Source organism: Equus asinus, chromosome 10, assembly GCF_041296235.1.
Source record: "Equus asinus isolate D_3611 breed Donkey chromosome 10, EquAss-T2T_v2, whole genome shotgun sequence".
NCBI lineage: Eukaryota > Metazoa > Chordata > Mammalia > Perissodactyla > Equidae > Equus > Equus asinus.
The window spans coordinates 34303597-34320112 of NC_091799.1; the positions used below are offsets into that span (position 1 = coordinate 34303597).

Below are 16516 nucleotides of genomic sequence, written 5' to 3' on the forward strand. Positions count from 1 at the left end.
ATCCTTTACCTGCTTTCTGAGCCCTGGGATGCCCCATCTCCCTATAGGGGAGATGTCCCACTCCTGCCCCTCCACTGCTAAGCCACTCTGCTTCCAGCTTTTCTCTGTGGACTCAGGTTTAGGGCAGATGGAGAGCTGGAATCATCCAGAGGCAGTAGCAGCGACACGTCAAGACAGAGAGAGATGAGGGTGGGAAGGGGAGAGAGAGGAGGGTAACTGAGTAACTGAAATTACTTTCCACCTTTGCCTCCCCTTCTCCGCGTTGTCAGAGCCAGTCCTTTCCCTTCATTCTCTCCTATCAGCTCCAGTACTGATCGGATATGTATCATTCTCACTCCAGTAGGAATAAGGATAGGGGATGTTCAGTCTGCTAGAGTCTTAGTCCTAGTAGTTGGTAGGATTAGAGAGTGTATTCTCCAGCCAGCCTCCAGTGCCTCCCTGCCTTCCGACCCATCCACACCAGACTTAGCCTGCTTGTTGGCAAATATCCTTCAGGTTTTGTTTGATGAACAGCACTAAATTTTGAACACATACACTCAGACTTCACTGTTCATGAACAAGACTGCCTGCATACCACCTGGAAAAGAAAACTGGAGCACTCAGACGATGGGCTCATTACTGTCCCACCATGTGTTTTTGCTGGCCTGGATAAGCAGTATTTCCTTTCAGGGCCACTCATGTTAGCTTCAAGATTTTTAGATCTTTTTCTCTTTCTTTTTTGGGGTTTTTCTTTTTTCTTTATTTTTGGTGAAGAAGATTCGCTCTGAGCTAACATCTCTTGCCAATCTTCCTCTTTTTGCTTGAGGAAGATTGTCGCTGAGCTAACATCTGTGCCAATCTTCCTCTATTTTGTATATAGGACACCGCCACAGCATGGCTTGATGAGCAGTATGTAGGTCTGTGCCCAAGATCCAAACCCGTGAACCACAGGCCACTGAAGCGGAGCATGAACTTAACCACTACACCACTGGGCCAGCCCCTCTTTTTCTTTTTTTCAATTGATCATTTTTTCCCCAGCTTTAGTGAGGTATGATTGGCCAATAAAAATTGTATATGTTTACAGTGTACAACGTGATGATTTGACATACTATACATTGTGAAATGGTTATCACAATCAAGCTAATTAATACATGCACCACCTCTCTTAGTTACCATTTTTGTGTGTGTGATGATAACCCACGAGATCTACTCTCTTAGCAAATTACAAGTATATAATACATTCTTACTAACTATGGACACCACGCTGTACATCAGGTCTCTAGAACTTATTCATCTTATAACTGGAAGTTGTACCTTTTTATCAATATCTCCTCTCTGCTCCCACCTCTCAGCTTGTAGTAACCACCATTCTACTCTGTTACTGTAAGTTAGACATTTTTAAGATTCTACACAGAAGTGAGATCATATGGTATTTATCTTCCTGCATCTGGCTTATTTCACTTAGCATAATGCCCTCAAGGTCCATCCATGTCAAAAATACCAGGATTTCCTTCCTGGTAAAGGCTGAATACTATTCCATTGTGTATATATACCACATTTTCTTTATCTATTCATCTGTCATGGACACTTGGGTTGTTTCCAGAACTGGCTACTGTGAATAATGCTACAAGGAACTTGGGAGCGTAGCTCTCTCTCTGAGACAGTGATCTTATTTCCTTTGGATGTATGCCCAGAAGTGGTACTCCTGGACCATACTATAGTTCTATTTTTCGTTTCTTGAGGAATCTCTATACTCTTTTCCACTTTTCAGATCTTATACGTCTCACGGTCCCACTGGGGCAAGGAAATTTTCAAACCACTTCCCACCCCATTAGAGGCGGAAAGTGTTATCAGCCCAAGTTGACCAAGCCATTGTATCTCAGTGTTTAAGACCAAGCAGGAGCCCAGCGGAAGCCACTGGATTGACCCCTGGCCTCTCGGCTAGATCCTGGCCTATCAGGCCCTCATGCAGGACATGCATACTCTGCCAGCTGCCCAAATCCTAAAGCCTTGTGTGGTATTTATTGGCCTCAAAGTTGTTGGCATTATTGCTCAAACTCAGAGAAAGATCGCCTTGCCTAACTCCAAAGGGTTAAGTTTTCGAGCATATGTGTTTCTCTTAAGAATAACATTTTTTATAACTCTCAAAGTTTTAAGTTTCAGCCCTGAATTTAAAAATAAAGTGAATACTCAAATGACTGGTTATATTTTCGAAGTAGCAGGGGGAAATCCCACCCACCTAGAATAGTAAGTAAACCAGTAGAATTCAGCAAAAAAGTAAGGGCAGGTTGTACAAATGCCTGGAAGACATTTGGGAGTGCACAGACTGTCAAGAGCCCGGAAGCCCACAGGGTAATGAAATAGGCTGCCCGAGGGGAAGTGATGGGCAGGAAGATGCCTTCTGAGGTCTGGCCCACCGCTCTTTCATCTGCAGCTATGGCTTTTATCTTGAAGGCACATGTGGCTTTTCTTTCCCATTCCAGCTTATGCAAGGGAAAAGTACCAGCTTCCCTATTCCTTTCTTCTAGCTGAGCTCATATGATGCTATAGAAGCATCGATACTACCGTCAAAGACTAACGCCAAAGTATTTTTAATTTATGTTCGAGCATTATGTAAATAGGCTTTAGGTTTGTCTCTGTGTGTTTGTCTCTCTGTGTATTTTAATAATCTCCTTTTGAAGATTTTAATTCAACATAAGACTAATGCAAAAGACTGACAATATAATTACCCAAGGGCACATGTAGCTCCAACATGCACCACCCCACACAAACCTCTGCTTCTGCTGGCATTTCCTGTCAGAAATAGGTCTCAGCTGTGTGGGATTCGTCCAAACCCACAGCGCTCTTGTGCAAATCTTCCTCGACAAAGTACCTCGGGCTATGAGGCCATTACTCACAGTCTCTCCACGTTCTCTTAGGTCTCATCCTATACCATGCAGCCTCTGGGCTCTGTGTTTTAAGACAGATAAGAGTCTGGGAGAGACCGAATCCTTCTGAAAATGAAGGGTTGGCTCAAACAATGGATGCTACAAATAAGAGCGAGGGGAGCCTGTAGGACATCTTTGTGAGAATAAACTCCTCTTTGATATGCCAATGGCAAGCCATGATTGTGTACACACAGACAGGCTTAGGAGAATCATCATTAGGTAAATGAACCTCAGTTGCTACTCTTCTTGGCATCCTACTAGAGTTGCCCGCGTGAGAAGCAGCTGCATTGAGGATCAGGCCTGAGCGCTGGAAGGGTTGCCACAAGACTCGATTGGCTGATCTGCTGTGGGACTTCTCCATCTATAGCATCAGAATATGTATCATGAGCTTCTCTCAAAGGGCCTCCCACTGTACTGCTGGATATCTGCTCTACCGCTTAACTTCTTATCTCACCACGGCGTCCCCTAGGGCCTCCCCAAGTGAATTTTGTAGCACGTGGTTTTGATCAGCCAATCCCAAGCATACTTTTCAAACAAGTGTCTTCAAGTGACCAACAGACAGAAATTTCACTTTATCTAAATAGATTAAAACAAGTACCCAAGACAAACAAAGGCTTCCTCTTGATCAGCCACTTGATAGGGGAGGAACACAACTACACCACTTTCAAACTGAGCTGTGTGTAGGCTCTCGCTAATTAAGACTGAATTCAGTCTTTCCTTCTATTTCACCTCTTCATAATATAAACTCCTGGACATGTCACAATGGGCATGTGGCACTCATCAAGACCCAGGCCAAATGTCCCTTTATCATTGGTCTTCTACCACTTCACCGGGGTTCTCCATGTGTATTCCCCAGAAGAGCGGCCAAGGCTGGGAATAGCATCCCCGGGAACTTGTTAGAAATGCAAATTCTCAGGCCCCACCCCAGATCTACTGAATCAAACACGCTGGGAGGGGATCCAGCAATCTGTGTTTTAAGGAGTTCTCCAGGGATCCTAATGCACTAAAGTTTGAGAATCACTGTTCTACACCATTTCTGGCAAAAAGTCTATGCCCAGTGGCACTTGCTGCAATTATTAAAAGTCCTGGGGCCAGCTGGGTCTCCCTGTATTGCTTATTAGTTGAGGTTGAAAATAAATCAAAAGCATCTTAATACCCTGGATGACACATGATAGGCTCAGATTTGCATACCTTGTTCTTAAAGATTCTCCTATGATAACAGGAACTTCCCACATCAAAGGACTGATGGTCTTTTCAATCTTTCTGATGTGGATATTCTGAGTTATGAGAACGTCAGTGATTGCAAGGAGCTCACTTAATATCAAAAGATACAGCAAATAGACACTATTTTTGCAGTCACCCAAACATTGGGACACCAAGCTCGCAAAGCCTTGGTGAAAATGCCCCATGATTTTGTAACATTATGAGAGATTAAGGGGGGCCCGGTAGTACTACTTCATCGCATCCTTATGAAATTCCCAAGTCCATGCTTAAGGGAAGCACATTGTAAAGTTTAAAGCTCTGCCTATATCTGGAGGTCACAAAAGGCTGACCTGTTGACCGAAAGGAATTTTGTTGTGTTCACAAGTTGATACTATTCTCTTTTAAATGGGAGATCTCACATCTTAAAAAAGGAGATTTCTGGCTTCTCTTGAAAGTGAGTTGATATGACAACATAGGACTCACGCTCTCACATGGTATAAATTAACTGCATCTTTACTGAGAAGTGGCATCTGCTCTCCAGGTCCCCACAATTTTCCACTCAGTCTGCGTCACTCAATTATGTTACGTGCTGGCCCCTGGAGCCTTTTGAGTTTGCAGCCCCTATCTACTATAAATAATCCTTTTCATTGTTATTATTAGGATCCTCCTGCATTGGAAACTCTCAGTAGTTACTATATCCATCTGAGATTTCCCAGTTTGGCAAAAATGTTGAAGTTAATAGAATTCATCTTTCATTCCTTGTGTCTAGTTTATGCTTAAAGATGCATCAGCTATGATTTGTTGATTCACTTACTATAAACAGAAAAGTTTTGCTGAGTGTTTTCTGTATTTTTGCTCCAAGTATTTCCCGTGAAATCTCTCAGCCTTCAAAATAATTTCACAAGGTGGGTATTATCATTATCCTCACCTTGCAGATGAGGAAACCGAGGGACAGCGAGGTCACACAGACACTAATAGAAAGGCCAGGACTTGAGCCAAGGCTTTTGGACACAAGAATCCATGCTCATAATTTGACAGACTGTGAGGGGCACTGCCAGCCCAGGGGACCACTGTCACTGCACATTAATGCCCGTTTGTCGTCTAGTCAGTTACACCCCACAATGACCAACTCCTACTGTCAAGTAAGAACAACATCCGTATCAGAGATGGGTGATCAAGTGTGGGTAGTTCAAAGGACCAACAGTAGGGATCCTAAAAGTACTGGGTAGCCCCAAAGAAATGCAGAAGCACCAATACTCAGCCCTGGTTTTCCTTAAATATTGACAAATCATAACCCACAAGCCCCCGTTGCTTGGCTTTTTAGATGATGACTGCTATATTTCTCAGGGTACTTTGCCAGAGTAGCTGCTCTTTGTCCCAAGAGGCTAAAGCCTGAAATACTCAGAAGTACAAAAAGGTGCCCAGAGAGGTGTATGACCCTTGCACATGTTTGTGTAAGGCCTGCCTTGGCACTCGCAGACCTGCAATGACCCTGAACGGGCCCAAAGTGGCACCAATCTACTAGATGGCCCTGCAGACTCAGCTGCCAATATCCTGAGTAAGTCAATTTTTAGGCCTTAACTTGGGATTTTAGAAGAAGGGCATCATCCACGTCTCTGAAATGGAAGAAGATAACAAATGAAAGGCCAGGCTCTTGGATTCTCCAGGCCTTTTCCAGCTGCCTGCCAAGGACAGAGGTTCACAGGGGACATGTACAGGGATGGTCCCCACAAGAATCACAGTGTTTGTTACCACAGGGCTTGGGTTTGGGTCTCTAAACCCTCTGAGACATCCCTGACCTGGGAAGCTGGGCTGGGCTGAATCCCATGTAAATTGCAGCAAGGACCTTTGCCCAGGCTATGCAGGCAACCTAAGCGGTCTGGATCAAAAGCAGCCTGATTGGCCTGCTTGGCCCCTGGTCCCAAGCTCCAACCCTGGTAGTCAAGGCCTTATCACTCCAAGGCCGGAAGAAGCAGTGAGAGATGGCCTCAAGGAAATGCCAAAGTATTTCTCTACAAGCGAGGGCAGAGCCAGCCTAAGCCACACCTACATCCAGGCCCTCTCAGGTCAGAGAATGGGATCAGGTGGGAGCCACAGGTCCACTAACTGCACCCTCTGGGTGAGAGTTTCAAGAGGGAGAGGGACCCAAAGTGAGATCCCAGAAAGGGCAGATTCCATGGAGGCATGTCCAGGCTCACATACCCCCAGATATCCCCACCCAGGACTCTAGCTCTGCAGGATCCTAGTGGCATCCAGCCCATGGCAGAGCACCCCTCCAAGCCCTGATGTGCCACTGACACAAGGAATTGGGAGTCAGGAGAAAATGAACTTAAGACAACTCTTCCACATCTCACTGTGTGAGCTTGGGTATCTGTATACTCGGCTGTAAGGTGGAGATAATGAGACCTGTCCTGCACAGCTCAGAATAAAGGTAACATGTAGGTTTTTGTAAATTGTAAAGTGCTGTACGAATGCAGAAGATCATTTTTATTATTCTGGAAAGTAGGGCCTTACTAAATGAAAAAAATTCCCTACAGAGAAGTGTAGGTTGGATTGGCATTTCATATTTCAGCACATATGAACACACTCATGTTGGTCCCTGGTGCTGGCCTGAGGTCTCGTCCATGTGGCTCTAAGAGCTTTTGCCCAAGGTGACCTCTGTAATGTTTAGTTATCTCCACATGTGCCCAAGGAAGACTCTCTTCCTCTCGGATTTGCAGACGTAACATCCTCCCCCAAAGTTGGTTTCCATTGAGACACGGTGGCTTCTTCCCCAAGGGAATGTTACTCATTCAGTCAGAACTTCCATCGGTGTTTCCATGCACTGAAACACAACTTGGAAGACTCTCAAAAGGATGTGGTCCTCCTGGTTTGTCCCAGCCTTTCCCAGAGCTACTGAATCAGTCTGCTTCTCCCTCATTGGCTCACACTGAGGCTGCTGGAACCGCCTGCACAGCGCGCTCATGGGAAAAGCATGAGATGCTGCCGCCATCTTGGAGGAAGCAATTCAGGGCAGCAGTCAACACAGGGGCTCCAACGCTCCGCAGTGTGGGTTCAAATCCTGGCTTTGACACTATCTGTTAATGTTGGGCTCTTATAAAATATGTATAATATAGGAGCCCCTACTTCATCAGCTTGTTATTAGGACTAAATGACATAATGTTTTAAAATGCACTGCACTCTTATTACTGAGTTTGTGCCGTTAGCTACTGACTTCACTTCTTCATGCTTTTGGCTTTCCTTTTCTAACTGTTCCAAATAAATAATAAACAAACTAACATAGTATAGTAATTATTTATGCACTTTCCTATTTTTTCCATAGATGATTAACAACTAAGGTTAACAAAAAGCACATCACACAGTGCCCGGCTGAATAGATAATGTTCAATAAACGGCAATTGTATCATTATTCGCTGGAATTATCATTCACGCTCATTCTGCTACAGAGGCATTTTGGCATCTTCTAAAATTATGGCTTTGGGAGTGTCCCAACAGAAGAAAGAAGCACCTGGAAGCAGAGACAGTTGTCAAAGATGGATTTGCTCTTCTTTTGTACTCAACTGGAAGATTCAATTAAAGGGCCATAGTTTCCAAGTACTTCATTCCCTTGAGGGGGAGAAAATCCCACAGATGATGTGATAAATAGGTTAGAGGACATTTGTCTTTTCATAACTTAAGTGTGCAAAGGGTGAAGTCTTCCCTCTGATGGCTGAAACTTGAGGACACTGCCTTTTTGGTGTTTCCAGTACCTTCCCAGAGGAGGCGCTCTGTAAACACCTGCTGAGTGGATGGATGGATGGATCCTCAGGTGACACCTCTGCCCTGTGTCTGAAGCAGCCAGAGGAACTGCCGCGGGGCAGAGCCCTGGCCTTGAGTCAGAGTTAAAGCAAAGGATAAAAAGGGCTGTTCAGACTCTTTCTGCTTCAGAGGGCTGCCTCTAACCCTCACAGGACAAGGCAGTAGTGTAGACAGGAATTGGGGGCTCTGTCTCAACACCATCTAAAGGCAACGGCATGCCAGAGGCCTCAGCTGCATCATAGCTAAACCTTACAACCAGCCCAAGAGGGAGAACTCATGAGCCATTTTACAGGGGAAGGAACTGACATCCAGACTAACGACTGCCCAGGACCCTCCAGACTAATATCCCTGTTTATCTGCTCTGCCTCTCAGACAGGAGCCCAAGTGGGTGAAGAGGTGAGGACTCATTCTCTTCCTCCTTCACATCTCCAGAGAGACTGCAGGAGTGCCAGACTCTGTGGGCAGGCTTCTGAGCTCCTGAGGGTCCCCTGAGAACCCTGGAGAGGTGGCAGAGAGGAGCAGGGTTTACCGAATTTGGAGAGTATGTACTAGGCCAAAGCATGGCATAGAACTACTTAGTCATGTGGTCACTAGCCCTCACTTCCCCACCTCATCTCTTAATTCTCTCGCCCTCTCTCTCTCTATCTCTCTTTCTCACACGCACACACACACACACACACAGAGTTAGAAAATCTGCACTGATAACATATATATTCATTGAGGCTTCTACGTTCATGAGAATCATTAACACTTTCCCAGGTACAGGACAAACTCCATTCCACAACTGAAAAGGCACGAGTATTTGTGTTTATTCTTCTTATACACTCATGAGAATTCCAAAAGACTGCCTCGATTTTTCTTGAAAATCCACTTGGCCCCTGCTGGCATTATCCAACCCCTCTTGGAAAGGGGTGGCCCCAGTGTTAGCCACCACTGGCTCCTCGTTCAGAAAGCAAGTCCTTTCATGGGGCTCAGCTGTTCCTCAGGCATCCAGTAAAGCTGGTCATGCAAAGGCAGAAAATGTGACAACTGTTGGAAACCTTCAGCAGCAGCCTATGGGAGCAACTGAATGTTCTCTGGAGCGGCCACTTCATGGACAGTTAAAGCAGCCTATTATTCAGTTTATATAAAACACCCACCAGTTCCATGGCACCAATAACTGAATACCTCCATTCTTATCAAGTTCATGACATACTGGCCACACTGCCTTGCCACTAACTTTAGAAACCATAAACAACTTCATTAACCATCAAAATTACACATGCACAGAGGGAAAAGGAAAGAAAAGAAAAACAGCCTTCCTGAGTCCTGAGGACCAAGTTCAAAGATTGCCTGATAGGCAAAACAAAGCCATAGCATTTCAACATCGCTAACAAACGCCTCTCTCACTTCAGTGGCAATGTCTCCAAGATATTTAAGATTTGAAGACTTAGATAAAGAGGGTCTCAGAGCCATGGACACCACATCAAATGCTTCCTAAAAAAGAAGGGCCTGAGTGCATTTTCCCAATAAAAAATCTGTCCAAAAGATTTTGAAAACACTTTAATATACTTTGCTTCCAAAACATGACACACTATTTCTCCAACAAATTTATATGTGTTTCCAGGGAACTCTTGGACAAACAAATTTTTTTTTAAAAGCTCAGGTAGAAGAATGTCTCGAGAGTCTTTTATGCCAATATGTTAACAGACCTTCTCTTTAATTGTTATTATTTCATATACAGCAGTAACCATTCCTTCATCTGCAAAGGAAATATATAATCCAGCTGTGGTGGCTCCAGTAAAAATACCACATCTGTGGATCATTGGCAACACTGTGGCAAGATTGCTCAAATCTAGGCAGTCTCAGAAAGTTCTCTTTTAGACTCAAGATGCACATGGGTACACTTTTCTGAAAGTGCGTATAAACTTGGCCAGAACTGATTGCTCCTTTGTATGCTGAAAACAGGTTTTCAAGATTATCCACACCCATAAGAAGGAGGCTCTCCTGGAATATGATTCCCAGGACCCAGTTGTTATAACAAGTCCTCAGACTCCTCCGGGGCGGTGGCTTGTGCCAGTGCCCTTGTCAATATCAAACAGAACGGGGAAATGAACACTCCCGGTTCCAGCGAGGAGGTTCTACCTCGTGGCTGACAGTGGAGCTGACTGCTGGTTTTCCACTTAGCAGACGAACGGCTTCCGCAGAGAGGATGGCAGCCACTGTTCTGGTCACCATTCTCTCCCTTCTCCAGTGTATGAAGTCATATTACTGAGCCCTGGGTGATAATATTCCAGGAATCGCCCCCCACGCGTCTGTTTAGTCTTTCCCAAAGCCCAGTAGCAAGCATCTTATTTCCAAGCCAGTCTCCCACATTCAAATCCCCAGCCCAAAGCGCGCCCCGGGGGTTTCTATCCACAGATGTATAAAAGAAAAAGCACCGTAGCTGATCTTTGACAGACTTTTATCCCCAAGACACATGCCCTGCGGCTACCGTGCTGGAATGTCGATGGCCCCCAAACACTCGGGGCCCCCTTCCATCCCAGACAATAGAGCCAGAAAATAAAATGAAAGTGGACTTACTGCTATGGCTTGCAGCCTTTCCTTGTGCAATTCCGCTTCTGCCATCCTAGAGAAGGGCACACAGGCAAGGGAAAGAAGAAAGAAAAACAAAACACACGCTGAAGTCACCCGACGAAATTGATGGGCACCCCGGGGGGCTTGGCTAGAACCCCGGGGAGAGCCCAGAGGCGGCCGGGGTCCGCTCCGGGGGTGGCGGGCAGAGCTGTGCGCACCGCTGGCTCGCCCCGGCTGGCTCGCCCGGCTCAGCCTCTGGCCCCCGCCCGCCCCGCCGCCTGGCTGCGCCCCAGCGCCGCCGCTAACTGCATCTCCCCGCCGCCGCCGGCCGCGCCAGTCGGGGACGTGGGCCGCGGGCAGCTGCCGGGAGGGCGCGCTCGCCCCGTGCTCGTTCTCTGCCCTGACGTCTCGGCGTCTCGCTCCGCCCCTGGGGTGTGGGGGACCCGCGACCGCGGCCAGGGGCGGCTCTAGGCGGGCAGGAGCCGCTGAGGCTGTCGCCGCAGGGGGGAGGGGTCCCCAAGGCACCGACGGACCTCGCGCGTGCGGGTGGGCGCCTGGGGCGCCGGTGCACGGCGGACCTCTAGGGCGCACGGCTGGCGCGCCGAAGTGGACACGCGCTCGCAGGGCCGGAGCAGGGCGAGGTGGCGCCACCGCGGAGCAGATGCCAGCCCAGGGGGCCTCTGGCAAAAAGGGGCGTCCCCGGGCATGGGCCCTTCCGGGCGGGCTGCGGCCATCGAGTGTTCTGGTCGCCTTCTAGCTCCTGCCAGATGCTTGGGCTCCATGTGGGGACATTTCCAATAGGGAAGGGCTGCCTCGCCCACGTGCTTTAGGTGGCAGGGTCCTCACACATCAAGTCGGCTGAGGGCAGGGTACAGCTCAAAACAGGCCTCCCCTCTGTGAGGCCAAATACGGCTTAGAAAGACAGCCAAGAATTTGTAGTCCTAGGGCCTGGCCTAGGCCAGGCTTGACCAACTAATTAGCTGTGAAACTTTGGGCAATTCACTTAATCACTCTGAACCTCAGTTTCCTCATCTGAAAAACTGTGTCCTCAGTGATGAATGAGATAAAGGTGCTTTGTAAAGGGCAATCTGTTCGTATCATTATCCTGTGACATTCTGGGCTGAAAGTCTTGGAGGGTCGTTACTTCTATACACAGTCTTTGAAAGGAAAAGTAGGGTCTAGTCCCTAAAATACTTCACCTCTTCTTTACCAAAACAGGAGACAGTACTAAAGCACATCTTTTGCAACAGCCTATGGGCTGGATATGAGAGATGGACAAGACCCAGTCCAAAAGGAAATGAATAAATGCTAAAAACAAACAAAATACTTCTTAACATTCAGGAGGGACCTACTAGAATTCCCAACATTCATAAGCAAATTTTCCCTGTAAAATGAAATAAATACACACACACACACACACAGAAAACATTGGGACCTCTTCAGATCCTTCATGGTTCTATAAATGCAGGACTTAAGGCATTTTAAAAGGTATGCGCATTAGATTTCTCCAGATCATCTCTTTCCTGGGCAAATTCTTGCAATTCAACTAAATTGCCTTTTCGACTGCCATGGAGGTTTTACCTGTCACTTGATGAGCAATTATTACTCTGCCCAAAGATGGAAGAGGTCACCAAGGAGTTTTACTGACTGATTGTTTTCCTTTCCTTTTTATAAGGAGGGTGGGTAGAGCTGTTTGTGTCATAAATCCAAGCCAGTGCCATATCTCACTCCAGTATATCCAGAACTTCTTTCTGGCTAAGACCCATCGTTTTCTTCACAGACATCATTTTCTTGTTGCTTCCAACATCAGCTCCAGCATGACAAGTCCTTTGAGGGGTGTTTGCTCACCAGTAAACAAAGCTGTTATTGCTTGAGCAGAGTGCCTGTGTGCTCAACAAGAGCAGAGAATCAGAAGATGAGGAAAGTGAGGCCAGAGAGATTGAGGGACTCCGCCAGAGTCCTAGAGCTGGGATTTCAACTCAGGTCAGGCTCCCCAGAGCCCGTGTTATGAACCACTCAGGACCAGGCTCGGCCAGTGAGATGGAGGTGGGGCAGGTCCCAGGAGAAAACAAGAGAGCAAGAAATGGTCCATTTGCCCCAGCTATATAGATACTAAAAAGGAATAGAGGAGCACGACAATGCGAATGAACTTAATGTCACTGAACTGTACACTTAAAGGTGGTTTAAACGGTAAATTTTATGTAATATATGTTTCATCACAATAAACTTTTTTAAAGGAGTCATGGAAGGGGAGATGGGGCCTGGACACCCCTTGGAAGTGACCAACTGGAAAGCTCTCATCCTCAGGATAGAAGACTCAAGATTGGGGACACATATCTGGATGTCACCTACCCTGAGGTTATAGCTAAAGAAAGGAGAATGGCCAGGGTGAAAAGACAGAACAAGAAGAAGAGAAAGCCCAGCAAAGAAGGCTGAGAAAGTATCATCTGAGAAGTAGAAGGAAAAATCAGGAGAAATGTTTGTACCAAAAGCCACAAGAGGAGGAAAGAGGTTTTCAACAGGGTCACATGCTTCCAAGAGTCAAGAAGGATGCAGACCAAGATGAAGCCATTGGCTTGCGCAGTCAGGAAACCATGGGTAAGCGTGGGAAAGCAGTGTGTGTGGTGGGTGAGCTTGGAAGTGATTATGGAGAGTTGAGAGTGAGTGAGAGTTCAGGAAGAAGGATCCATGAGTACAAACCACTCCTTTCAGATCTTTAGATGTGAAAGATGAAGACGGTGGGGGAAACAGGAAGCTGGTCTATGGGAGCAGGGTCAAGTTGAAGGGTTGTTAGGTCAGGTGAGACTTGAATGTTTCAGGGCCAAAGGGAATTAGGCATCAGGGAAGTGAGGCCAAAGACATAGTCAAAAGGGAAGGTAAGTATTAGGTCTGGGATTAGACCAGAGGGCATCCAGATGAGCACTGGCGGCCACCTGGGCCTTGGAAAGAAGGGGAACTGTTTCAGGCAGGCGGATAGAATGGGTAAAGACAAGAAGAAATTTTGACATGAAGGAGAAAGAGGCTGCATTCGTTGGCCTGGTTTTCCCAGCTGAGAGAAGGGTCATTGGTTGAGCTTGATGGAGTCGGGGTAGGGGACTTCAGAAAAATAGAAATGGCTCGTAAAGAAGCTGTGGGAAATGGGAAAAATTAAGCCACAGTTCCCAACCTGAAGTATGCATCAGAATTTCCTGGGGCACAGTTCTCTGACTATATGTACAGAATTAAATTTCTGTGAGGTGAGGTAGGGGTTAGGGATGGGTTTAGAACCATAGTACTAATTGAGTTTACCAGGAAGAGAGAAAAGACTCATGGCCAATCGTGTGTACTTCCTCAGGGATCTTTAACCATCTGAGACCCATGACATGCAGTGGTTGTGTTTACTCAGTGTTGAGGACTGTCAAAGCAAGTATAGCAAAAAGTCAAAGGAAAGAAGAAATTCAGAATGCTGGACCCTGGGGTTTTGTCCAGGTGGAAGTATACCAGATTCTTTCATGTTTCTTTGGATGCCCAAATTGTGAGCCACTTTCCATCTTTGGGGAATTCTCATGTTATGAGCCATAGTGAGAATCACAGCAACCTCCCATCATAGAAGCTGGGGAATGCCAGACACTTACTTCCCCAGACCCCCCAGAAGCTATTACATGGTGTGCAGTCTGGGCTCAGTCAGGCCCGTGCACCTGCCAAGGATCTGGAAGACACAGCATTATAGAATTCTTTCAGGCTGGCAGTCCACCTTCAGTCCTGCCCACTGCCCAAGCCTCCTTCTCTAGCCTTCCCAGCTATTCTGTGAGCTCCTGAATATACTTTCAATTCATTCCTTCTCTGCTCCTATCACTTAGGATCAGTTTCTGTTGCTGGCGACTAAGAATCCTAAGCGAAACAGAGACGTGAAGTGAATGGCTGATGCTTGGCCAAGAGCAAAAGGAAAACATTTTCTCCTCTTCCAGCACTTCTCCCCTCTAATCTCTAAATTCTGTCATTTTAAAATCATTGAACCCATTACAAACACAGAAATTTATAACCAAAATTATTCCATTTCTTTCATAAACATTTATTATATAGCTATTCCATACTAGACATCAGGCTATGGCTTGGTATTACAAAGAATTCATAGTCTTGTGCTAATATTGGTGACTTTCTGCCCTCCACACATTTAAAATCTGGAAAGGTCCATTACAGTGGTTCATAACGTGTGTAACAAATCATTAGTTTTTGCTGGGACATTAAATTGTGTTGTATAAGCACAACCTGTATTATTGGTTTATCTGATAGATGCTGCATTGCAAAGCATGATGCAGAGAGAATACAGAATGCTAGATTTGCAAAATAGATGTTTTGTTCATAAAAATTTCAGAATCTATTTTAGGGCATGAGTCCTTTGGGAACCACAGATGACCATAGCCTAGTCCCCTGTGGGGAAAATAGGAGCTTTGTAAAGGGAGAGGGAAATGACGTGCCAAGGCCCACTGAGTGAGTAAAAGTTAAAGTCTTATTGAACAGTAGCTAAGAGTGTGAAATTTCGTAGTAACCTGAAGCTTTCCTTTAACAAAAGTAATTTTAAAAGGCATGCTAGGGTCCTCCAAAATGTTGTATTTTTATCAGCTCTCTTTTGCCTAGGATCTTTTAGAATACGTGGTCATCCAAAACATAGGTGATGGCTGCACAGAGTGACAAGGAGGGGAACAGTGCTTGGAATGGTTTTGGCTCCCATGGTGGTGAACAATTTGGGAAGATTGGTGGGATTTCAGGTTTGTGCTGTTTTTCTCTATGAGATACAAATGATAGATTCATATAAAGTCTCCATGGTGCAAGAAAGAGAAAGACGTTAGAAAACAGAGCGCCAGCATGGGAGATAAACTAGGCTGGATGTCACCTAAGGTAAATGTTGGCTAGGGGTCTCTACATAGCAGATTCAAAATGAGCACTTGGCAATCTGGCTAGACATGAACATGAATATTTCAGTTTGATGGCCTTTTCTCTTGGTTAGCTTTGGCAAAGTCACTTGATTGATGTGGAAACTAGGAGGCATGAGGAGAGGATACAGGAATTAGAGCCGGATGGTTAAGGATCGGTCTGCACTTACCCTGCTAGGATATTTGGATGTTGGTTCATAATAGTCTTCTTACTGATAAAAGTTTTGAAAAGTAGGATTAGGAAGTGGGAGGTGGGCATGATATAGTGAAAAGGCATGAGCTCTAAAGACTAGTTAGAATCCCAGCCCTCAGCCTCACCAACTACACTACCTTGAATTCTTGTAGCCTCATTTTCCTCATCTTTAATGGAGGACAATAGCTCTAACCGCATATAGATAGTGTGAGAAATAAGAATAACAGATATAATATGCTTGAGAGTGGACACAGGAGGTGCTCCAGAAATGGTAGGTCCTAATTACTCAACCCTATTGCTTCATTAAAAATGTCATAGACCAAATTAAGGGAGTGACTTGACTTTATGCATCATCTAATGCAGGCTTTTAAAATTTTTTTTAGAAAAGAGGTGAACTCTCAGTAAAAATTCCCCACATTGGTAGATACTTCCCTGTTCTCATCTTTTAAAAGGGAGAATTGTGCTCTGTGTCATTTATTGTCTAGAAATTTCTTTACCAGATTCTCCTTTTAACGATTCATAGACACCTATAATCTTATCTTTGTAGTGGGTCAATTTAATAATTATAAATAAGAAGGAATTAGAAGGGAATTATTTTTTAAATTATTATTATTTTTATTGAGGTCATGTTAGTTTATAACATTATATAAATTGCAGGTGTACATCATTTATCTTGACTTCTGTATAGACTGCAGAAGGGAATTCTTGAGATGAGATAGAGTAAGTCCTAGGAAAAGATGGAAAGAAGAGCTGAATTTTGGAGTGTTGGGAAGAGAGCTCCATGCCTACATATTACAGGTGCTCCTGGTGGGGTTGATTCTGTGTTTGGGTGTGAATTAGCTACCAAGTGGAAAAGTCTTTGGGAAGGCCAGTCTGGTTATCTAATGCCAATAGACACACTCAGGTCGTTGGCTTCTCAGAGGGCTTAGAGGCCAGCCTAGTTTGCC

General features: G+C 45.5%; 1 protein-coding gene across 14 annotated transcripts in view; it reads right to left on the bottom strand.

Annotated features, from left to right (window-relative positions):
* The window catches only part of PALM2AKAP2 (PALM2 and AKAP2 fusion), a 452863-nt gene that overhangs the window by 317466 nt on the left and 118881 nt on the right, over positions 1-16516 (bottom strand). For 9 of the 14 annotated variants that reach the window (XM_070519033.1, XM_070519031.1, XM_070519030.1 and 6 more), the window contains exon 2: positions 10470-10515. In XM_070519033.1, the coding sequence (XP_070375134.1) occupies positions 10470-10515 (46 nt within the window). Of the gene's footprint in view, positions 1-10469; positions 10858-10996; positions 11207-16516 lie in introns of those variants that run through there. The other 5 variants (XM_070519046.1, XM_070519041.1, XM_070519034.1 and 2 more) reach the window with 4 other exon arrangements.